Source organism: Rhamphochromis sp. 'chilingali' (assembly GCF_963969265.1).
Source record: "Rhamphochromis sp. 'chilingali' genome assembly, chromosome: 21".
Classification (NCBI taxonomy): Eukaryota; Metazoa; Chordata; class Actinopteri; order Cichliformes; family Cichlidae; genus Rhamphochromis; species Rhamphochromis sp. 'chilingali'.
In genome coordinates, this window is record NC_137949.1 from 21,341,575 (window position 1) to 21,364,855 (window position 23,281).

Consider the following 23,281-nt stretch of genomic DNA (forward strand, 5'->3'; position numbering starts at 1 on the left):
CCATCAGATTTCAAGAAGGGTGGCCTGCAAGTGCTAATAACCAAGCAGTGTCTTCGAAGTTGACCTATTACGCAATTTGTAATTGTAAATGCTGTAGCAATGGTTGGTGGTCAGTTCAGGCTTTTTCTACTCGTGGCTCTATATGAGTAGAGAGGGGAAATCATTCAAATGATCATTTAAGGTACTCAGATCTGGCTATGACAATAAGAGCTTCGAAGACCTGCTTTTAAAACCTTTTGTTTGGGAGGGGCAGCCAATCGGGAGAAAGCTTTCTTCAAGCGGGGTGGTCTTTCAGAGAGAAGAGCTCGTTTCAGGCAGTGGATGAAATAAGTGGCTTCACAGTAGCTTAGTATAAGATAAATTATTTTGAACTTTAAATTATTCACACTACCATAGTCCCAGAATAAAAACATTGAGCTAGAAACGAGCATAAAAGGAGATCTCATGTACTGACTGCACTTGCACTTTACTGTATGCCCATGGTCTAAACTGCATTTAGAAGGAAAATACTCCACTAGATTTCTGATTTTGCAAAAGACAGATGAAAGACTTCCTCTATGCACAAAGCTGTGTCCAGATAGAGTTCAAGTATCTCTAAGTTCATTTTTGTGCACTTGCCTTCTTTCTTTTAAAGGTGGAAATGAATGAGAATGCAAACTGAAGCTGAAATATTACACTCAAGCTTTAAACAAGACCAACACTTGCAGTGGGTAAATGTTCAGATAGGTGGCTCAAGAAGGAGTTAAATTACATTAAAATAGATTAAAGAAATAATACATGAAACAAACAAAATTCACTTGAAATTTGCTCGTTTTAATTGCATCATCTGTTTATGATGTCTTCTTCTGCACTGGTTTTATGGCATCTGAGCAACTGTCTTCAGCTGTTTATCTCAGTAGGGGGTTATCTCAAATCCTTAATATTTCACAACAGTGTGTCTTAATATTTTACTTCTATTTTTAGACTGTCTTTAAATTCTATAACATTATAAGCCGGAATTGAGTGGAAACTTTGAGCCGTTTGTTTACGACTTGTTTTAATTTTCACCAACATTGATGATGATTTTCCCTTTACACAAGCTGTCATTTAAGTAAGCGTTAACTGTTAAACTGTTTAAAAGAAAGCAAAAAGTAAATCAATGAGAATTAGTTTTCTAACTTAAAAAACAATTGTTGTAGAATTCATCAATTTATTACCCTACATTTATTTTGTACCCCTTCCCAGACCTTTTAACCTATAAATCGAGAATTCACACACTGACAAATGTCTAAAAGCATAAACATTTGAGTATGAAAGGTCAAAGGTCAAGTCTGAACAAACATGGATGTAATGCTGGTTGGAGGAGGAAGATTGTGACCATTCCACTGTCTCTGCAGCTGGACTGATCTAACAAGAAAGTTTAATGTTTAATAAGTCAAAATGAAATGTTCACTTAAGCTTGTTAGGTTTTCCCCATATCCGGACATAAACAGCCAGACAGACAATGGGCACTTTTCCCTTTTGGGGTTTGTAAGGGCTAGTGCTAGCTTGAAACACTCATCAGCTTTGTTTTAAAAGCGTTATTTGAAACTACTGACTTGTCGCTTTTGGCAACGAGATGTAAAAAGAATATCAGAAATGTTGTTTTGGGGGAAAACTGAGGCACATGAATAATAGATGAGCTTTGGCTTTCCATGTTTGGCCCTCCTGTGCAAAGCGGGCTAATGGCTATCGATGTCTCTAGTTTCCTTCAAATTGCTTCACATGAGAGCTCAATTCAAATGGAGAAAGAGTAGACTGCAGTGAAAAGGAGACGAGGGAATGAAATTATCTCTGAATATTGAGATGCACGCTTGGTCAGCCAATTCGTTGTCCTGACAAGTATCAGGTATCAGCGGAATTAGCCTAATGTTAAATTAAGCCCGATCAAGCAAGGCCTTGAAACATTCCCACGTCTCGGTCCTTGTGTGAGGAAAGATGGATGTACGATCCAACTGGAGCGGCGCCAGAAATGAACAGATGTGCTCCTTGAAATCACGAGAAACAAGAAATCAGGGCTATGTCACTGACACACATGCTCAGACACGCTCTTTTATATCCCCATGTATTCTCTTCCAGATCTAATTAATCACTTGATTATTTTATCTATTTTCACTGGCTGCCATACACATGGGACAATAGTTGGCGAGAATAAACTTGGCCTATATGATGTTAGTTTTGGCAACAATCAAAAAGCAACCGAGGAAATACAGATGGCGATCTCCATTTTTCTCCCCCCCTCTTTCCCTTTCCCCCTTCATCTCCTCTTCTGATGCTTCCTTGCGCTCTCAAACACATTATTAGGGTATAGGCTAATCTATTCTCCTCTCTCCCTTGTATTTTTGTCTCCTCATACTCAACTAACTAGCATGATTTAGGAATTATGGAATTAGGGCAGCACTCCCATCTCTATTAATGAGGAACAGGATGATGAAAGAGCTTGTTCCTCAATGTGCCATCTGCAGTCACTATTACACATTCACCTAATATATTTCTCTTTCTATTCTTTGCCCTTACCTTCCTCTCTCTCTCTTACACACACACACGCGTGCGCGCGCACACACACACACACACATTATACCTTAGTTGTAATTACAGAAGAAATAATTTCAGCTCTTCAGGCACTGTTGGATGTGGCGTGAAATGGTGAAATGGCACAGCAAGAAAGTTAACTATGGACCCCAACACCCTTACATAGACACATGAACAAACACATTTGCAGGAGTCCAGATGGGCCGTGTGTTATTGCTGAATAATGCATGCTATGTAGACTCTATAAAAGATACATGGGCAGAGAGAGCTAAGAATCATTCAGGCACCATGGCCAGTTTGGTGAGGGCAACGTTGGAGCATCCCTTGTGCAAATTTGGAGCTATAACAGGCTTTTCAGCTTGTACATATTTAGCTATAGGTGACCCAACAGGGAAAATATTTAGCTCCAGTTAGAGAGAAAAATAAAACTTGCCTTTTAGACACTGTCAGCTGATATTGTGGCTGGCACTCTGCCCGGTGTCTTTGCAGTCACCTTCAAAAGGCTTTTGTGGTTTAAACCATAAAACTTGGGGAATTACACAGCAGATTCTTTGCTAGAGGCTCGGATTTCAGAGCATCGCTTAGAAACACTATGAAAAATATCCAACAGTCTGTCTTCATGTAAAATACCCAGAAGAGGGGAGGGGCGAGGGGGCGAGGGGGGGGGGAGGTCCAGGTGAAGGGTAAATGCTGCACTCATGTGGGGAAAATGAGCAGCGCTTTTTTTCTTCTTCTTCTTTTTCCTCTGGAGTCATATGACAGGACACGCGCATCATTAAGTGTTGCGTTCAGTGCTGACGGAACGCTCACTTCTCTATGAGTCGCAGTTTGATGCACAGTAAGGCCACAAAGAAAATTGATTAGCAAGAAAGAAAAATTGAAAGCCAAGTAACTTCACACAAGTTGTATTATCTCGTGATTTTGTTAAATCAGTATACAGCAGCTGAAAGATAAACACAGACAAAAAACACAAGTAGTTTAACAGTTATATTTAAGTCAACTTTTCATGTAAAGTTGACTACCTGAGAACTAGACTACTTTTTCAGTTTTAGATTGTTAAACCTATAGGGAGAGAAATAATGCATGCCGTGCCTCAAATCATTCTGGGCAACACGTGGGATGCAAGGTCCATTGAAAGTTTTGAGTTTTCATATTTCCGACAGCATTTGAAAGCACCATCGTAACTTCGGACAGACAGCGGAACCAGTGAAGGAATTCGGGAGTTGCCAGCGCCAAGTTCACATACCGTCAAGAAGGAGGAGTTTTCAGGTCATCTTTTTTTTAAAAAACAAGGAGGGTTAACTGTAAGTATTTACTCCCTTGGAAAATATCTATCTACACTTTCCTCTCAACACAGCTGTTTCAGTGTTAGCGTTAGTTGACAAGAAAGCGGAACTAGCTAACTAGCAGGCCAGCACGTACATTAGCCTGTTTAAGAAATTACCCTCTCGGATTTTACCCTCTTTGCGATAGCTGAGCACCACTGCAAGTTTTCAGACAATGTAAGACAAGTTTAATTCGCTTTGATAAACTGTTTGACATTTGTCTCTTCCTCTTTTGTAACTTTTTCATTGCGTTTAAGAAGTTTTGTTTTGGAAACCTCTCGGCCCCAGTGATAGTGTAATGGGTGTGGGACACTGCCTGAAACTACGGGGGTTTCTTGTAATGCTTTTTCACCTGTTTATCAAGTGATCCACGTTACGTGGCCACTTGGCAGTTAACCACAGTCAGGTGTGTGGATACGTGTTACAGCAGGAATCATTAACCACATGTCGTATTTTCCTCAGTCTTCTGTCTTGAAGAATGCTTTTATCGTTTACAAATAGTTGAATCAAATGTCGTATGATGTCATAGGTCCCCTTGTTTGTTATTAGTCAACCCTCCTACCCAAAACATGACACACTTTCCTCCTCGGCATAATAAATAGGTTGTCTTTATTCAAGACAGCCTGTAAGGACAAATCGTTGAACAATAGCTTCTGTCTGATTGTTTAAAGAAAATAAAACATCAAGAGTGAAATGAGGATATGTGTTCAACGTGATTGGAATAAGACGCCACCTGTGCTCCAATCAAATCTGGAGGAACAGGTTTGGGTAGAAGAACAAGAAACGCATTTCCCTGTGTGGTGTTTGCCACTTGTGCTTGGTCAAGTGAAGAAACTGCAACATGAATCGGTATGTTCTTTAGCCTCGGTTGTATTATTTCCTTTGTTCCTCTGAACTAACATTTTTCTGTTTGTATTAACTGTGGAATGAATTTAAGGGTTGGGTACGTAGTTTGGGGTGCAAATAAACAAAATATAATATTTAAGTCATATACTTAGTAAATCTAGTCACATATGTGGCTAAACACAGAGAACATTTGCTATCAGTTTATAAAAAGCTCTGCTTTTACTGTCACATTTATTATGTATCGCTGACATGTTCATCTGCCCTCATCGTGGCTATCTAAAGAGTGTAGGTGTGTAAAGGAGTCCACCTTCATTGTTATAGTTGTAAACTCACATCAGTGTCTTGCCAAGTCCAATAATCGGTCAGAAAAGGCAGTGAAGCCTGAGTGAATAAAGTGCACTCTTGTCCAAAAAGCAGAGTCAACAACATTAAATCCTCTGCACTGTCTGCCAAGTAGACTATCCGTATTTTGTTTTTTCTTTTTTCCTTTCCTTTTCCCCTCAGGATGTTTAGGGGCTGCAGGTTTGAAAGGGAACTTGAAGTTCAGGGGTTATTTGCAAAACAGGAAAATGCCACTTGAATGTTAACAAGGAAAAGCAGATGACAGGAAAAATGAGGGGGGAAAAAGCAGCAGTGTTTGCATCTAAAAACTCTAGCCTTGGAGTAAATGATTCAGCTTTGTTTTTACAGTTTACTGCTTCTGCCCTTGACAGTACAGTGATAGGAAAACAAGCTTAATTCTTTGGTTATGATGAGCTTTATCTAATGTTGCCTTGTTCACCAAAGCTTGTCTGAGGCCATTACGCCAGTCATTTTTAGCATATCCCATGATACGAGACTGCATGAAGGTCACCTGACAAAGTAATTTTGTTTGGATTGGATTTGTATCTGCTAAACTCCTGCACGAGCTAACATCACTCATTATGTGATCCAAATTATAACTGCAACAATTAACACACTTTGTTCCTCTAAATGAATTGTACTGAAATGCACAATACAAGTTGGGAGACAGCTTGTTCCTCGTGTATCTTGTTTTTAGATCTCTAACAAACATAAGCATTTTCTTCTGATCTGTTTTCATCTGTCTTGTTTTGACTGAACTATTCATACTCTGCATTGTTTGAAAACTACAGAGGGCACAAAAAAACAGGCAGTTTTCACACTTTCTGGGTTTTAGTTGCTAGACACGGTCAGCTCTTCCTGCTGCTGTTCACAGCTTCTTGATGATACTGCCTCATGCCTAGCCTGCTGTTTTTACAAATTGTGCATGATCATGAAATCTGAATGTTGATCTGAACAGAGCATGCACTGAGCTGGCAAACATGGACTTGTGCATCCTGATGTGACCAGCTCTGGAAGTTAATCACATCCAAGATTATAGCAGTAAAACTGGTAATGCCTTTGTTCTCAGGCATTACCAGTTTTTGGTGACTGAGTAACTGACAATGAAGCTTCTTAAGAATTCAGTGTTTAACACAGAGGAAGGAAAGTTGTTTGATTCACATTACAAGGCACCTTTTTTATGGATATATGACAGGACATGGATTTTATGGATGTTATACTGTTCTAATTAAGTTGATTTAGTGTTTCAGTACATATGCCGACCATAAAGATACTAGTGAGTGCACAGCCTGTTATCTTATAATCACATTTTGTCATTAGTTTCGTGTTAAACCAACCACAGAGAGCATCTGCTGTTATATAATTATTCTAATGTAGCAGCATAGCTGTGTTTTAGGTATTTATGCACTTCATTTTCACAGTTCTGTGTTAAAAGTAGCTCTGGTACTGACTTAAGATGTAAAAACTCACTTTTTATTTTGTTATATCAGTTTATGGTATCATGATTTTTCCTTTTCCAATTTTATTTAGTGACGTACACTGCATCTGTTTCATGCAGCGGGAGGTTGATGCATTTTGAAAATTCTGAAGAAAATCACAAGCTCATCACTTAGTTGTAGTCGAATAAGTTAACAAATGTAAATACCACCGTAAACCTCTAAATATTCCTTAAGGACTTTATTTCATGTGCTTTTTATAAACTTTTACTGGTTATTTCACTGAGCTGCAACCTTAAAATGTCTAATAATAACCAGTGATTTAAATTCACTTTTATGTATCGTAGGCAGGCACGATAAGTGTTTCCTGCTAGTTGTCACTATCCAGTCTCACGCCTCTGATTTCCATATCATAAGCTCCACATCAAAGTTCCCTCATTGTTGGCATACATGATTCTACTAGCCATCCCACTGCTAAGCTTTACATGCCTTATCACTAAGCCAGCTCTGTGTCCAGACTCGCAACACTCCTTCAGGGGAAGGAAAAGAGATTTGTTTGGATTTTGCATCTTTTCTTTCCCTCTCCATATGATGGATACAAACAAGGTGAACATTGATTGCACATTTAAATCCTTAACCTTTTAAATGCGTCCTCTATTTTTAGTAATGTAAAACACTGAGCCTTTTTTTTTTTTCTTTTATTTTGTGGTCTTTCCAAATCTTAACAGATGGATTCATTTATCCTTATTTTTTAAAAACATTAATTGTTCTACATTTATGGTTCACTGCTGTAAAAAATGTTGTCAAATCAGATTTGATAACTTTGTAGCGGGTTGTCAATGTGAGGAAACTTTCCACCACAACTTATCACAGTTTTTCTGGTAGATTTATCTACGAACAAGCCAGGAAACAAAGTAGACCGAACATTTAATGAGTTGTAATCTCTATAAGCACACATCTGTAAGCACAATATAAACAGTATCTGCAAGCAACATCATTTTGATACCTGAAAATATCAGGTTTCCACTTCTCCTATTCAACAGGCTTTGGTTAAAAGGTCGGAAACCATTGGTTTGTTTTGATAATGACTGGTGAACGGGAAGTGTGGCCTTGATATCCTTCATCTGCTATTGTCGATATCGTGGCTGCATCAGAAGCCTTGATATATCAGCTGTTTTATTGCAGGAAATTAATGTAAAAGAAGCTTATTACATATTATATAAGTTACATATTATATAACCATGTTTGTTTTTTGTTCTTTAAATTTTGTTAACACTTGCAAAGTTCACATGGCAACTGTGCTCAACTTAAAAAATAAGTTGCAATTTCATGATAATTGATGCACTCTGATGCTATTTAGTGACCTTTGAACTCTGCCCCTCTTGCAGGCCTCAGACTATTGAGCTCAGTAAGACGGGAGGAGCCTCCAAACAGGACACCAGCAACATGGATGACATGACTGTGGAACAGATGGCGATTAGGGCCAACCAAGTGACTGATGAGGTACTGACTCCTAAACAATGCATACTCACATCCATTGTGTCATCATCTGTCGAACTGTGAAACTTCCTTAAAGTGAGTTTGTAATATAGAGTTTGTAAATGTACGAATGTCATGCAGGGAAATGGATTATGCTGAAAGGGAGGCACTTCATAAGTTTGCTTATATGCTCTGTATATGAGCTTTTCAGTATAAATTTTCCTAGACGCGTCAATTTAATTTGGCTACAAGGCAAAACACATCTGCTGAATGTATTCCATTTACTTACCAGTATAAAGGACTAGTATATGTATTTGTAGGGTTGGGTAGGGTCAGTGTAGTATAAATGGTAGAAATCTGCCTAGAGACAAGCCAAGTTTATATAAAAATTAAATTAGTAATGAATGAATGTTTACTTGGATTCAAACTTAGCATTTCATTACAGCAGCCAAGAATTCCTAATAATTAGTTGTAAATCACATAATTCTTCAGGAAACTTCCCAATAAATAATTGGGTAATGACTTAGAAATTGTTTATCCCCAGACAGCATTCAATAAGTGATCACAGTTTGAATATAAAAAGGGATTTTCATTGAGTGTCGCTTGATGACAAACCAATGCTAGGCATCCAGAAGGCTAGCATTGTAAGTCCGGGCAGCTATTACGTCCCGCATGCAAAACCACAGTTAGCTTGTGTGCAGGAGAAATAACCAGGGTCTGACTGAAGGTTAAAACTATCCACCAGCTAGCACCTATGAAAGTTGGTTTTTGAATCCTTAGAAAAGAACATAAGCTATAGCTCCAAATTTGGCATAAATACCTGAGAGAGATATTGGTCATCTTATTTTAACTCTGGCAGGAAAGCTCTTGAATATTTTATATAGTATTCATAAGTATAAGCAACAAATCTGAAATATTTAAACCACTAACAGTATTCATAGGAAGTGTGCGCATGCATGTGCCTGTGTGTGCGCACGCGTGTGTGTATAACTTTACGCCTAATTTAACCTGATAGCTCCCTTACCCCTCTGGTTTTGACAGTTTAAATGTTATCAGCTATATCTTAGTGTTTTATTATCAGGGAGATAATTGTTTAATCAGCACTTCAGGGTATCATATAATCAGCCATCTGAATCAAATGGAAGCAAATTAACCTGCTAGCTGGGCTTGTAGCTGTGCACTTCACCTTCATGTAATTTTTACTGTACTAATTATCTGTGGCTTTTGTTTCTTTTTCTCTTTGTGTGCTTTCTGACTTAACCTGCGATCTTCTTTTAATCTTTCTTCTGTCTGCTGCTGCCTGGTTGACGTAGGAGAAAAGAGGAAGGGACAGGGCTTGGGAGGGTCCTTCTGCTAATGCTTACCACTCTGGCTTTGGGTAACCACTCATATCATACCTGAAACACTGTCATGCAGGGACTGGTAATGTGTCAGGGCATTACAGGAATTGGTTATAAGACCAGATTATCTTTAGGAAGCTAAATATGAGGTGTCTTTCTAATATCACGGCTGTTTTGCAGTCAAAAAAACTAGGTTTAAAGACCCTCGAGGCTGTAAAATTAGTTAAATATTTGTGATATTTTCTGATAATCCTGACATATTGCAGCCAGTTAATACCCATAAGCAATTTTCTGCTTCTCTGTGTGTAGAATAACAACTGTCATGCACCTCACCTAACTTTACTTTCAATTAAGCCATTCCTAACAAATAACAGAAACACCTCAGGATTCATCTGTTTCTCAAAGAATTGTCGCAGCATCCCGATCTGGAAAATTTGGCTAAGACAGTGGTTTCAAGCTTAATTAGCCAAGTTCAAGGATTTTGGGAGACATAATGTAATGTTTATCCACCCAAGTGATGTTCTGGCTAAGCCAACAGAAACCTGGCTGAGCTCATCATATCCCTCTCGCCAATTCTGTGTTTGTCTGTTTCTCAGCTCACTGATTAATGTATTCAGAGCAAACATAACACAGAGAATGAGGAATCTGGTCCTCGCGCTCTCGTTAGCAGTTCATTAGTGATGGTAACAATGAAGTCGCATATGTGCTTCAGTCCTCCACTCCTCTGGATGCTCTGTTCTCTTCACTGCGTTTACTATTAATAGAGAAACAAAAGCTGTAACTCACCTGAACCGACTGCATTCCAGTTCACCGCCGTCACTTTGTGTCTGTGGGTGTATTTGTATTGTTGTCCACGCTATCCTTGGAAATCTTAAGCTTTTTATATATATATATATATATATATATATATATATATATATATATATATATATATATATATATATATATATATATATATGGTGTGCACATTAAAAAAAGTGACGCCAGTATACCATGTCAGGATGCTCAAACATTTCAATTAACAACATACGACAGAAATACAGCACATCCTCACAACTGATTGACTGGAACAAGGAATGAGTTAGTTTTTCTTTAAGAATTTAAAAAAAAAAAAAAAGCCATCAGTTCAGAGTTGTCAGATTTAATTTTGTGTTGAAGGAGTCTGAGTGAATCAGTGTTCACTATCAGCTCTATTGCTGTTAGTGCATACACTTCTCCCCCAATGACTGCACAGTGCTGAGGAGCTTACAGCTGAGCAGTGCTCTTAGAGTGCAGGGAAATTAAATCAGACAGTATACCATATTAACCTACAGCTCCATACTCTTAAATGTGGTTTTATAAATTTGCTGGTATCTACTTTCATTTATCTGTGAATATCAGATGTGTAGCATCTTCCCTGTTTTGCTTATCACTTGCATCTTTCCACTTTCCTGATTTTCTCTCTCTCTCGTTCTCTCTCTCTCGTTCTCTATCTCTCGTTCTCTCTCTGTCTCTCGTTCTCTCTCGCACAATAATCAGTGTATCTGTTTACATTAGCAGTTAAGCAATCCAAGTTTTAAAACTATATCTATACTTAAGTTCACAGAACACTGCCCTGTTAGCTGCCTCTTATTTGTAGCATGGGATTGCACACTAATTGAGCCAGATAAACCAATGCAGCATAAGAAGTCTTAGGTGTAACTACAGTTACTACTTGAGTTTTTTCAGTCTGTTTACAGATTACTTTTAACTAGAACCTTGAATTCTCGTTACACTCTAATGCCTTCTGTTTGTCTTTTGTTTTAAAGTCACTTGAAAGCACACGGAGGATGCTACAGATGGCAGAAGAGGTGAGACTTTATTGATTTTGCTCTTGCCAATAAACCACTGTGATATATTCAGTGGAGTCTTGCTGTAGCAGCCAGACAGGTTTTGTTTTTTGTTTTTTGTCGTAGGCCATTACCTGAGGTGGGATCAAGAACTGTGGCTTGATTAAGCATCCAGATTTATATTTTTGTTAGTATTTAAATGCCCAAACCCTGATTGGAGATGCCTAGACTGTGCTGTTGCTTTAGCAAAGCATTTGTTACTACCTGTCAGTTTTTTGGCTGAAACCAGAAATGTTGGTCCTTGTTCTGCTCTCTGAGAGAGGCTGTGTGAGCTGGAGGGTTTGTGTGCTTGAGCTGTAGACCAGAACAAGGACACAAGATAAAATGGCCACTTCCCTTTTATCCTAATTCTGAAATCTAACAAACTCTGTCAGTGCGCCCCAGGGCAGCTGTGGCTACAATGTAGCTTGCCATCGCCAGTGTGTGAATGTGTGTGTGAATGGGTGAATGACTGAATGTAGTGTAAAGTGCTTTGGGGTCCTATGGACTAGAAAAGCGCTATACAAATGCAGGCCATTTACCATTTACCATATTTTAAATGCATAAATTAATTTGTAGACATTTGACTTTTTAACTTGTTTTTCAGAGCAAACAAACAGGCGTCAACACAGTGGTGATGTTGGACCAACAAGGAGGTAGATGAAGATGTTTTTTTTCTGTTAAATATTTGTGGTATTATCAAGACAATTACTGGATGCTAATGATTAAGTTTAAGGAATTGCTGAGTCATTTGTTGATTTTAAAAAGAAAAAAAAAATACTTGGTAGTCAAAATCAGCCAAAGAGCATAGCCTTTAATGACAGTTTTTTTTCTAATTTTGATGATTTAAGAGTACAGATTTCCTGATTAAAATTTTATTTATTTATTTTGCACCAAAGGAAGTCAAGATTGTACAAAATTTTTGGTATTTAACCAAAACAAAACATAAATTGCAAGAAAAGAATGTGTAAAGATGCTTGAGAATGTTATGCCAGTAGAAATATTTACTTTCTAGACATGAGATGAATTAATTTGCACCAACAACAGTGGCTGCAGGCACGCTATAGTGTTGTGTTAAGTTGGGGGGTTTACACATCTGAATTTGCAGCATCCAGGCAAATATATTCATTGTCGTACTGAAATTCACCATTCATAAAAATTGGCCATTGTTATACTTTTTATTTGAGTAAGATTTGCTTTAACTTTCGAGTGCTGTTGCAGGTTTATGTTCCATGCTAAACAATTGTGTATTTGTATTTATTTATTGCACTAACTGCAGTATTTTTACAATATGCCTCTTTTCTGCTGCAGTGGCCCAGTTATTGACCCAGTTTGAAAATTCCCCCAGGGATCATTTAGTATAATTAAATCTATTCTAAAAATGAATAAATCAAGGTGATATTTAAAACACAATTTACAACCGTTTTCTAGTGCATAGCAAGCAGAGTTTGACATGGTGTGCTGTGCCTGTCTGTTTTAGAACAGCTGAGCCGTGTGGAGCGAGGCATGGATCAGATCAACCAGGACATGAGACAGGCTGAGAAAAACCTTACCGACCTCTCAAAGTGCTGTGGCATCTGTGTCTGCCCCTGTGATAGGTATAGTGTATACTTGGAGCTGCCGAGAGATCTAAATCACTGACTTTTGGATCCATAACACCCCTTTTTTTTTTTTTTTTTTTTTTTTTTTTTTTTTTTTTTTTTTTTTTTGCTGTGGTGGCTTGTATGTTCATTGTGTGTACGTGACTGTTTTTTTATGGGGGTTCACAATGATACAAAGCAAACACACAAGCAGTCTGTGTAAAGCTGAGAAAACTGCATTTTACAGTACAACCTGTTATTTTTATTTTGGTGTTGTACAAAAGTAAAAATTGCACTAATTTCTTCTATGCATGTTAAGTGACAATTGAATTACTTTGCTACTGTTTGCATTGACATAAAACCTTTCAGTTTTGCTCCTTAATACAAAAGCTGGACTTGGTTGCAGAATATTTGGTTGAATTTTTAAAAATTCAAAGCAATGCAGGTTGTTTGTTTTTGTTTGTTTGTTTTTTTTAGAATGAGAGGGCAGCACTTATCTCCCAAGCAGCATTTCTCCCGAGAATCTATAGAGTATTCTAAGTATTAATCCTTTAAAGGATACTAAACATTTACGTTTACGCTCTGGACAGTCCTGTCTAGAGCGTAAATGTATGTAATGTGAACTTTAAACGGCTAAGTTGTGAACATGGGGCTTTATTCATTCACATTTTCAAGGAAAATTAACAAGACCCTCAGAAAATGTATGTTTTAGCTTTGTGACCCTCTTGCTTACAACTCTTAAAATATTGAATATTATTTGCTTAAAGATCTCCACAATATCAGTGGTCAGTCAGGAACATTTCTCACGAATACTTGATTGGCTGCTGTGGCCCAAATGTGGCTCACAATGTCTGTGTGTGTTGACATAAGGAGAAAAAAAACTCTCTGCTTGGCAAATGTACATTTCGTGGTGAGAAGATTGCTGATTAAATTTGTGAGCATTTCCAATCATTAATGGACAGATAGGAAATGTGATGGTGTTCCAGCCAACTTCTTAATGTGAGCCGCATACTCATCTGGGCTAAATGCACTTAAAATCCTCCATGCAGCGATGATTTTGGAGTGTCACTTTGTGTGCACATTGAGATCCTATGATGGTTTTAACATGCAAAAAAAATCTTCCCAAAATGCTTTCACTTTGGAGAAGAAGATTCTTTGATTATCAAGATATAAGGTAGGGAATCCTTTGAGTTTCATGGCTATTACTGAACATATGTAATTGTTGCAGTGACTGAATTTAAGTACTTCTGCATTTGTTCGTGCATCCTGACACGCTGTTTTTTTGTTTTGTTTTTTCGCTCCAGAGTGTCATCAATCGAGAATGACTCACGGTATAAGCGTACCTGGGGTACTGGAGGAACTGAAGGTGAAAATGATGCAGATGGCTCAAAAGTGGTCTCAAAGCAGCCTTCAGGCATCCGCAATGGCCAGGCTGCCCAGGTTAATGCTGCGGGACCATCAGGCCCATACATCCAGAGGTACTGTCCTGGTTATTTTATATTGCTAAAAGTCTTGAACTTTTTGGTGTTGCCAAAACTATTGCAGTCAATTTAACAGAACATATGTATACTTTGCATATGTATAACAGAATAACCAATGATGCACGTGAAGATGAAATGGAGGAGAATTTGGAGGCGGTCGGCAGCATCATTGGCAACTTGAAAAGCCTTGCTGTGGACATGGGAAGTGAGATAGACAAGCAGAACAAACAGATTGACCGCATCAACGACAAGGTAAAAACGGCTTAAAATCACATGAACCTCTAGTAAATGTGAAAAGGGGTCCAAGTAAATTTACTTTACTGATCCATAAAACACTTAGTTGCTGTTTTTTTTTTTTTTTGTTTTTTTTGTTTGTTTGTTTGTTTTCTACACTCCCCCCTAAATAATTTGAATTGTATGTAGTTGATGCTCATGTCTGCGTCGACTCATTGCTTCATATGATGGGCTGTTACCCCCTCATGTATATCAGATTTTTGTAAAAACATTCACAAACATGCATATGTTCTTACAGAGGAAGAGAATGGAAACTTACTCATAAAAATTTACAACTGATAATAAATTGCTACTTGGGGAAGGAAAAACAGCTGTATAACTGCCCCTTTCCACCTGTCTGTGTCTTTAGGCGGACATGAACAAGCTGCGCATTGATGAAGCAAACCAGAGGGCCAACAAGCTCATCAAATAGATGAGAAATCCCGCTTCTGCTAGTTTCATCAACCTTGAGCCTCTCTCGCCACACACACACACACACACACACACACACACACACACACACACACACTGTATATTTGTGCGCATCTGCAAACATACTTTGCAAGTAAAAAGAAATTCTCTCATGAAGAAGTTTTGCCAGTAGTGTGCCTGCCCTTATCGCACTAAGTTGAAGACAACTTCTTGGACTGTCCACCACTATTCACACCCTTTTACACACATGCCTAGTCATGCTGGACCGTGAGAAACAGTGTGAGATACTTCAGTAAGTGGCTGACTGCCTATCACTGCTGTTTGATACCAAACTACATGCATGTAACCTTCACAGGGAGGGAAGTGGCACATTTGCTGCTTTCCGTTTTGTTGTTTTGTTTTTTGTTTCTCATCTAAGTCAAGAATGAGCTGTTTTGTTGATGTGACCGTTAACTCATCAAAACTGATGAGCTGTTGTCTCCATAAAGCCTCATGTAGTTTAAAAGGAAACATCAACTCTGGTCTGAAATGAATCTTACTCAAATCCTTATACATACTCCTTATCATTGTGTAATTAGGTTTATTGTATCATGTGTAATGCTTTGATATTATTTGCTTATTTAATTACTCATGAAGCAGAAATGACTTGCGAATAAAGTTCTCTTTAACACTTTGTTCCCATGCCATTTATGCCTGTTCATATAAAAGGGCTATTTAAAAAAATAAAAATAAAAATCTAATGTTGTACCTGAATGAAAGAATTTTGATGTTGTTACTACTTAAAATTTCTGATAGATGGGGAGTTAAGGTCATTGTAATTACTTGCTACAAAGAGATGACCTGTGGTTAGAAACATTGTATAGCAATCACTCGTTCTTCTTATGAGAAGGAAGGTCTGCAAGGATCATGAGGTCTGTTTATCATTACCTGCCCTGAAGCAATTAGTTTACTTCACAATAACACTGAACTTGGGATATGTAACAGTAGGTGAACTGCTCTCTTCTATGTTCACCGTTTCTTCACTTTGATCACAGTGTTGATGTAAATACTGTTTAACAGGATGACTAGAGGCAATTAATCTAATTTCTTAACTTTGTTTCCTCTTAATGGTTAATGGAGATTAGTAGCTTACAAGAGGAGACATAACAACCTGTGCAGGGCAATTTGATAATTGTGGAACTGTTCAGTTCTGAACCACAGATGAGCATTGTTTAACCTGTTGTGAGGTCTCTTTATGTGCTAGGTTCAGGCCAGTTGGTTACTAAAATCTTGGCATTTTAAAAACAATAACCTATAATAAAAAGTGGTGAAATCTGTAGGAACCCAATCAATCTTATACACGATGTACGGTTGTGTTGTAACAGCCGCTGCATCGTAAAATGCTCCTCTTACATGTGTAAATAGTTTTTACAGCACAGCTATGGTACAATATCATCTGACGATTGAAAGGAGAATTTAAATTTGTGTTGTCGAAGCTGTAGCCAGGCTGAGAAATCGTCGCTGGCAGCAAAAATGCAAAAAGTATACATGTAAGTGAAAGTTGTTAAAGGGGTAAACACAGAGGCACAATAAGTCCTGGTGGGTTGTATTAAGGCTCGCTGAGGAAAATTGGCCATTGATAAAGGGATACAATGTGCCCAAAGTATCTCTCGTATGAATCTTCTTATTTGTTTTGAAGAAAAATGCTAATTTGCATGCTGTGCTGCAGGCATATACCTACTCAGTTTGTAAGGATTGAAATGAACTGTTTTCAGGGCTTTGTATTGCTATAAGTGATCATCCTCAGCCTGTTACGTATGAGCTCGGATCTAATTAGTCTATTCTAAAGCTGCCTTGCTGTCTGGAAGCTGTTTATTCATTGTTTCACCCACAGCCACTGGAATGTAAATACAACAGTTTTGTGTATTTTAAATATGTTCATATGGAGCTCATCTTATCTGAAATTAGCTCGGTGAGCGGGTGACTGCTCAAAGTGAAAATGCCTTCTGTTTCACGCTTGCCACTGTTGAATTGTTTATACTCAATAAATCTCTTCTGAAATTCAATTGAATGCACTTTTTTTTTTTTTTTTTTTTGATGTAGTGACAATAATTAAAGACTGCATTTGTTTAAAAAAAAAAAAAAAAAAAAAAACAAGCTTGTATATTATCATAATTTTAATTTAACTTTATTTCAAAATGTTTTGGTTTTTTTTTTTTTTTTTTTTTTTTTTTTTTTTTTGTAGGGTCAACATTTTTGGATATTTTACATACCTGGAAAGTACAAAATGCAATTTTTAAAAACCACTAAACTGAAAAGGCAGGTAGGGAAGGTGTGAAGGAATAACTGTGGATGAAGGTGACAAAGTCGAAGTGTCAATCTGTAGATATATCGACCAACAGAAAGCATAGTGAATCTGTGGGATGCAAGTCTCAAAACATTTTGAGGTGCTAAAAAATTTGAGTAGCATGGTCACGATGTTCTGCTGGCACACGGCGCACAAAAGCTTCTGTAGTTTGTGTTCATACAGCCACAAGAAGATCATGGCTTTAACAATTGCTTTAATCTGTAGACAGAGATGCTACCATGTTTACTAGAAAACACTTGAGCTGAACATTTATCCTCCTAGATTTGACTTCCATCGCTTCAGTGAGGTCACTTGAGTTGGATCATAATTCGGGGACAAGGCAAAACGTCAGTGAGACTGACAGTCCCCATCCTGGCATCAAAGTATAAATGCAGATCCATGTACTGTACATACTTTTAATTGAAATGCTGATTTCTGTAATGGCTTTATTGTTGGAAATTCCCATATGAACTTATTTCCACTCCTTACATTCATATTAAAAACACATTCCTTCAGCTCCGTACGGCTACTGTACGATCCTTGGTTGGGGAGCATGCCTGGTCCTGTTGTGTGGTGTGGAAAAGCAGGAAAGGCTCATGCAACCCTTTGCTTTTCTAGACTTTGGCTAGTTCTATAAAACTTCAAATAATGATGCAGGCTCTTGTAAACTGCTTTCGTGAATAACAGCACCTGGTTTAAATTCTAGTTCATCCTGATGCTAACATTTTGTCGTCTTTTAGCATTTCTATTTGTGTAATGAATAAAGTCCAACTTTAGAGGGGTGTTTCATAAAGCAAGGACTGCTGGTTGAAGGTGCTTTTTTTTTTTTTTTTTTTTTTTTTTTTTAAATAAATCAAGAGAGGCGTACATGGGCATGAACACATAATGGGGGTTCTGGGGCAAATACAGTACATGTAAAAAGCCCCTAACCTCCCATCATGTTGTGCTGCTGCATGATCTTATTTTCATAGTTGTTTTGCACCTCTGTGTAGTCATTTACCCCCTGTACTTTGTCTTTGATCGTGACCCATTTGTCAGATTAAATACTTGGCTTGTGCTTTTTTGTCTTCTTGACCCATATTTTTATTTAGCCTTATTTGGGTCAGCATGTTTCTGTAATTAAAAAGTACAAACCTGAAGGCATTTATCCAGTATCATGTTTTCACAAACCAAGTAGTAAAATTCAAAGATGGAGAAGTTCTGATTTCAAAAAAAAACATTTGCTTTTTATATTTCGTTACAACAAAACTTGAACTGCACTTGAAGTTTTAGCTTGAACTGCACAAAGAAAAACTACTCTCATGGGAAGCCGTGAAGTCATAATTACAGGTAAAGCCCTGCAAATGAACAGTTCAGTGTTGCAGATTTGATCCCTATTTTGTGAGTCTGAGCTCATCACTGACCTACAACTCCATAACAAAAGCTGTCTTTTGTACATGGCAGTGTTTGTGCTTATTTCTGCTTTTTTTTTTGTGCATTTTAAAAGGGTAATTAAGATGATCTGTGACTAAATGCTATTGATTCTTGATGCATGTAAACCTGAATAACTACTGCTTTTCTGAGCCACCTTTATGAAGCACCCCTCAGATATTCCAACACTTTTTACGTGTGTCCCTACAAGCCAAATTTGAAGACAAACAAGGTAGGTCAAGTTGGTCTTGTTTGAAGTTTTAAGAATATGACAATAGCACCATATCAAACTAATGTATAGCATACTTCATGCATCTGCATATATATATGTATATACGGTATGTGTTGATGGATAGCTCTGAAATTTAAGTTTACACAAGTGTTAAATATATTTCAAGCTGACAGACTGCCACAGTTCAATTGAGAATAAACCTGAATGGGTCCTTATTCAAAACTGACACATTGTGGTGTCACATGACCGCTCGTGCAATGTTGGTAAGCAATTTCAAATCAAGTCAATCATTCACAGTGCATAGAGCATTTAGTTTGCATAACTGCAGATATACTTGGAGAGTGTGTGTGTATATACTGTACAGCACTATGCTGAGGTTTTCTCATCCCCAAATCTTACATGCCATTTACAAAGCTCTTTAAAAAAAAAAAAGAAAAAAAAAGGATTATTAAACTCTGGTTCTTTACGTAGCATTTAGTGCTCCAAATTCAAACAGCACAGTATTACAGTTCACAACCATTTGATAAGGCAGGTTATTAAAAGTACTTTTCAGTACTCTTGAGTCATCTTCATTACAGGCCTTCATGTTATACATGGCTATATCAAAGCATGCCTTAGTGAAACAAAAAAAAAAGACAAAAAAACTTCAGCTAAATTATCAAAATGAAAAGTTTTACAAACATTCTTTGGTTGTGTGTGAAGAGGAGCATTCCTGTGCTTTAATTTAATGCTTTGAATTTGGCTTTTCCTAAAAAGAACAAACAAAAACGGTGGACCATTGTAGACATACACTGGCTTAAATACAGGCAAAAGAGTGATGACTTTAACTACAATATTTATGGTAATTCTCACAAAATAATATAGAAAATCTAGTGACAAAAAGCATACTTTGATTGATTGTACACATAATACTTTCTCTTCCCAGGTTGCCTAGACAACCCCCTCCTCCTGATGGCCTTCCCGTCTCTTTCACTTCTTCTTGGCAAAGCGGCTAAACTTCTTCTCCTTGTCTTTCTTGGCAGAGCTGGGCTCAGGGAGTGCAGCTGAGGAGGAGGGAGGGGGCAGGCTCTGGGCTTTGGCCCCCGAGGGCCCCGATGCCTCCTCTGCTGCCAGGGGCTGAACGGCCTTTTCCATGGCCTGGCTCCAACGCTGGAGCTCTTCCTGAAATTAAACACACGCACACATCGCAGCAGCTTAGAAAGGCAAGTCCACCTCCAGAGGGGCAGTGAGTGTTTTGGTCTCCCAGTCTATTAGCATAAACAAGCAGAGGTGGCCACGCTTTTAACAATGAAACTTGAAATGCTGGTGAGGTTAAACTGGGGTAATGTAGATAAAGACAAACTCACTGTCAGCATTCTTATTCTGTGAGGCTTAATGATTCCCGTAGGGTAAATTTCTCACTAGCTGATAGTGATTCAGAAAGAAACACGAATAACCTCATTTATGTCACATTCTACAACCTTGCCAAATTACTTAGACATGGACAGCAATGCTAAACGGAAACAGTTCGGAAAATTAAATGCAAATGCGTAACTGCTATCTGTAGCATTGCAACCTGTGATTACTGCTTTACATAGGGTCAGCCATTATATAAGATGCCTTTTGACCAGAATAATTCAAGTCCAGGAGAAAGTCCGATGTAATTCAACTCACCTCGTCTTTACACTGGAACAAAAATTCGCTGCCATCTCCAAGCCTGTAAAAGGTTAAAATTATATAAATATTAGAAGCACTTATGTTTTACATTAAAATCGCCAGAATGAAATCATGTTAACATCCAGACATTTCCCTGAAATTGGCAAATAAGTGAAAAACTCTTTTACTGCGTGCCAAGTTTTGCCTGTCTGCGTATTTCTTAACAACCACTAGATGTTTGAGTGGAAGTCATGTTATTAAAGCAAATGCATGCTCTTTATTGCACATATGGTGCAATGAACCATGGTGTCAGATATTGCCATTTTGTCAAAGGCGCTGGCAAAATTAAGATTATGCACCAGTTGTCCAACTTGCACCTGGTTTAGCCAGTAATGATAAATAATTATTTATGGATGCTTGTAAAGGTCACACTGGGTGACCTTGATGTTTTCTAGCTCTAGAGTTGATGCGAGGGGGGATATTTTAATTCACACCATGATCTTTTACCAAACCTTAGCAATTACTTTTTAGTTGCTAACCTAACCCAGAAGCAAAAATAAAACAGTGGATTAAATCAACTGCTGCCTAATGGATGTCAAACTCCAAAGCCACCTCTTGATCCTTATAACACATGCTCTTCAATACTAGACTATTATTTCTCAACATCTAACAATGCCAGAGATTAATGTTGTAAAGGGGCCCATATGTCCCCAAGGCATCAGTGCTGAAGGCCACCTCGTGTGTATACAGAGAGCAGCAGTATTTGACGCCCTGAGACAAAACATTCGTATTCAGAATTTGTTAATATCAGTGCAGTGTTTCCTGCCAACGACTACCACACCACCCTAAAGCAGAATATATTAAATCCCATGTTTTACAGTTGCCAAGGTGCTTTTTTTTCAGGCTTCTTTGATTCAAATAGGACTCAATCTTAAATTGATCTGCCTAGTTTATCCCTCTGAGGACTCTTCTATGTGAACCATGTTTGTGCATCAATGCTGTAGTGTGAAGCAGATTTGTAGTTTTGTTTGTTTTTTTCTGGAAGTTTTCTTGGTCTCCCATACTTTTTAATGTCTTCCACAGTTTGCCTTAACTATGATTTTCTTTTTTAATGGCTCTTTGGGTTTTGTAAATTGCAAGCTGAAAGCACATTGATATATTAGCTGCTTTGTAGACACCAGCAGTCTTTAGTTTCAGAACTTCAGTCAGCTGCTTAGGACAACCCATGGCTGTTGAGTGATACCAAAACTTTAAAAGTCAGAATTTAACAAACTCTGACAATTCCTTATGACAATTAATATCTAACCAGTTAGGATCTAAGACCATTTTATCAAAGAGCTGAGCAGTGCTTATATTCATTTGTAATTTGCATATAAATCTGTCTTGGCTGCCTGTTTTTTCCTTCATGAAAAATCAAGAGGCTGTGGTTGATTTTTAAAAACCAGAGAACCACACCAAGGTAAAAACTTGCTAAAGTAAACCTTCAGTGGTACAATCCATTCTGAGCAGAGAATTTAATCTATTCAACTAAATTCAACGTGTATTGATTAAGACTTGTATGCGTGAGGAATGTGAGTTTGCATTTAGCTTCTATCTCTTATCAGTTTAAAGGGAGCTTTGGGAAATGTTTTTTTTCTTTTGCTCCCTTTGCAAATGTTAAATGGTAATACCAACATCCATATAACACTGTTAAATATAACACTGCAGTCAGAAAGCGGTGAGTTTAGAAACAGCTTACCTCTGTCCAAAGGTAAAGGAAAAAAATCCACTTTTCCGTATCTCTAAATCTGTTTGAATAACTCCCCATTTGAATAATGGTTACTAAGCTGAAGAGGTTTTGGTGACAAAGGGCTATTTCTCAGCTGTAAATAGGACCGGGGGCTGAGGGGTGTATTCCCGATGTCTCTACTAACTTCCAGTAAATGTAATGAAATTTCAGTCAGGTGAATTTTTATAGCACCTTTTGCTTCTCAAAATAAAGAACCCTGGAGAATACAAGTACAAACCACCTTTTCTTGTTGCTCTTAATAAGTCAATTTAATAAGGTCTTATATCGTATATTTACCTTTCCGAATAACATGACTCAGGTAAACCTATGATGTAATTCTTACCGTAGTTTGGCGACATGCTTCTTTTTCTTGTAGTTGGTGAGGATCTCCCAGTTGGCGTTGGTGAGGGGCAGGGGATCCTCGCCATGATACGTCGTTCCGTGGCCAAAGCTTTTGGCATCCTTATAGACTGAGAGCTGACCGGGCTTTAGCACACAGTACAAGTTGTTCCATGACCTGACAGCGAAGAAGAGGCAGGAGCAGGAAAAAGAAGGACTTTAACATCATTTCAGGTTAATTTCTGGCAAGAACACGAAATGAATTTCATTTAATCCCCATTAAAGAGCAGCTACCTCACCAATCCATCGAGACTTTATTTTGTGAAAATTCATTTTAAATAAGCACTTATTGCAAAACAGTGGGTTGTTCTATCTTTAAATAGGAGTAATAATATTTTCTTGTAATGAAGCCCTGCAAGATCCCTGACAAAAAGCACTTTTATTGTAGGGCTACTTTTGGCGGCTTGTCTATTGAAAAATTGATTTAAAGCAGAACTGATCCATACTTTGAGTTAAAGTATAGATCTCCCTTTGCTGTTTTAACAAGTTTCAAACTTACTCGAGTTGGTTTTAATCCATCACAAGGAACACAAATTGTGCTGAATGGTCGGTTTTTTTAACGCTTTTTAGGTGTGGTGTG

The 23,281-nt window shown here is 37.9% G+C and overlaps 2 protein-coding genes across 4 annotated transcripts in view; one reads left to right on the plus strand and one right to left on the minus strand.

The window, feature by feature from the left end:
• The first annotated feature begins 3,700 nt into the window (after nucleotides 1-3,700).
• Nucleotides 3,701-16,970, plus strand: snap23.1 (synaptosome associated protein 23.1). Of its 3 annotated transcripts, XM_080870861.1 has the most exons (9): nucleotides 3,887-4,052; nucleotides 4,547-4,724; nucleotides 7,888-8,002; nucleotides 11,106-11,147; nucleotides 11,773-11,821; nucleotides 12,646-12,763; nucleotides 14,050-14,223; nucleotides 14,334-14,478; nucleotides 14,870-16,970. In XM_080870861.1, the coding sequence occupies exons 2-9, from the start codon at nucleotides 4,717-4,719 to the stop codon at nucleotides 14,930-14,932; spliced, it is 714 nt and encodes a 237-aa protein (XP_080726987.1). In that variant the 5' UTR covers nucleotides 3,887-4,052; nucleotides 4,547-4,716; the 3' UTR covers nucleotides 14,933-16,970. The 3 variants fall into 3 exon arrangements, with proteins under 3 accessions (XP_080726989.1, XP_080726987.1, XP_080726988.1); XM_080870863.1 differs by lacking the exons at nucleotides 3,887-4,052; nucleotides 4,547-4,724 and adding an exon at nucleotides 3,701-3,854; XM_080870862.1 differs by lacking the exon at nucleotides 4,547-4,724.
• A 484-nt stretch (nucleotides 16,971-17,454) lies between these two features.
• sptb (spectrin, beta, erythrocytic) overlaps nucleotides 17,455-23,281 on the minus strand; it is a 45,628-nt gene continuing 39,801 nt past the window's right edge. The window contains exons 35-37 of the mRNA XM_080870856.1: nucleotides 22,646-22,819; nucleotides 20,553-20,595; nucleotides 17,455-20,060 (exon numbers count right to left, since the gene is read on the minus strand). Of these exons, the coding sequence (XP_080726982.1) occupies nucleotides 19,869-20,060; nucleotides 20,553-20,595; nucleotides 22,646-22,819 (409 nt within the window). The 3' untranslated portion in view covers nucleotides 17,455-19,868. The remainder of the gene's footprint in view (nucleotides 20,061-20,552; nucleotides 20,596-22,645; nucleotides 22,820-23,281) is intronic.

Bases quoted from the DNA above. Each gene is read 5' to 3' on its own strand.
- snap23.1 (XM_080870861.1), top strand. The intron at 11,822-12,645 runs GTAGATGAAGAT...TGTCTGTTTTAG, and splicing joins GATGTTGGACCAACAAGGAG to AACAGCTGAGCCGTGTGGAG. The intron at 12,764-14,049 runs GTATAGTGTATA...TTTTCGCTCCAG, and splicing joins TGTGTCTGCCCCTGTGATAG to AGTGTCATCAATCGAGAATG.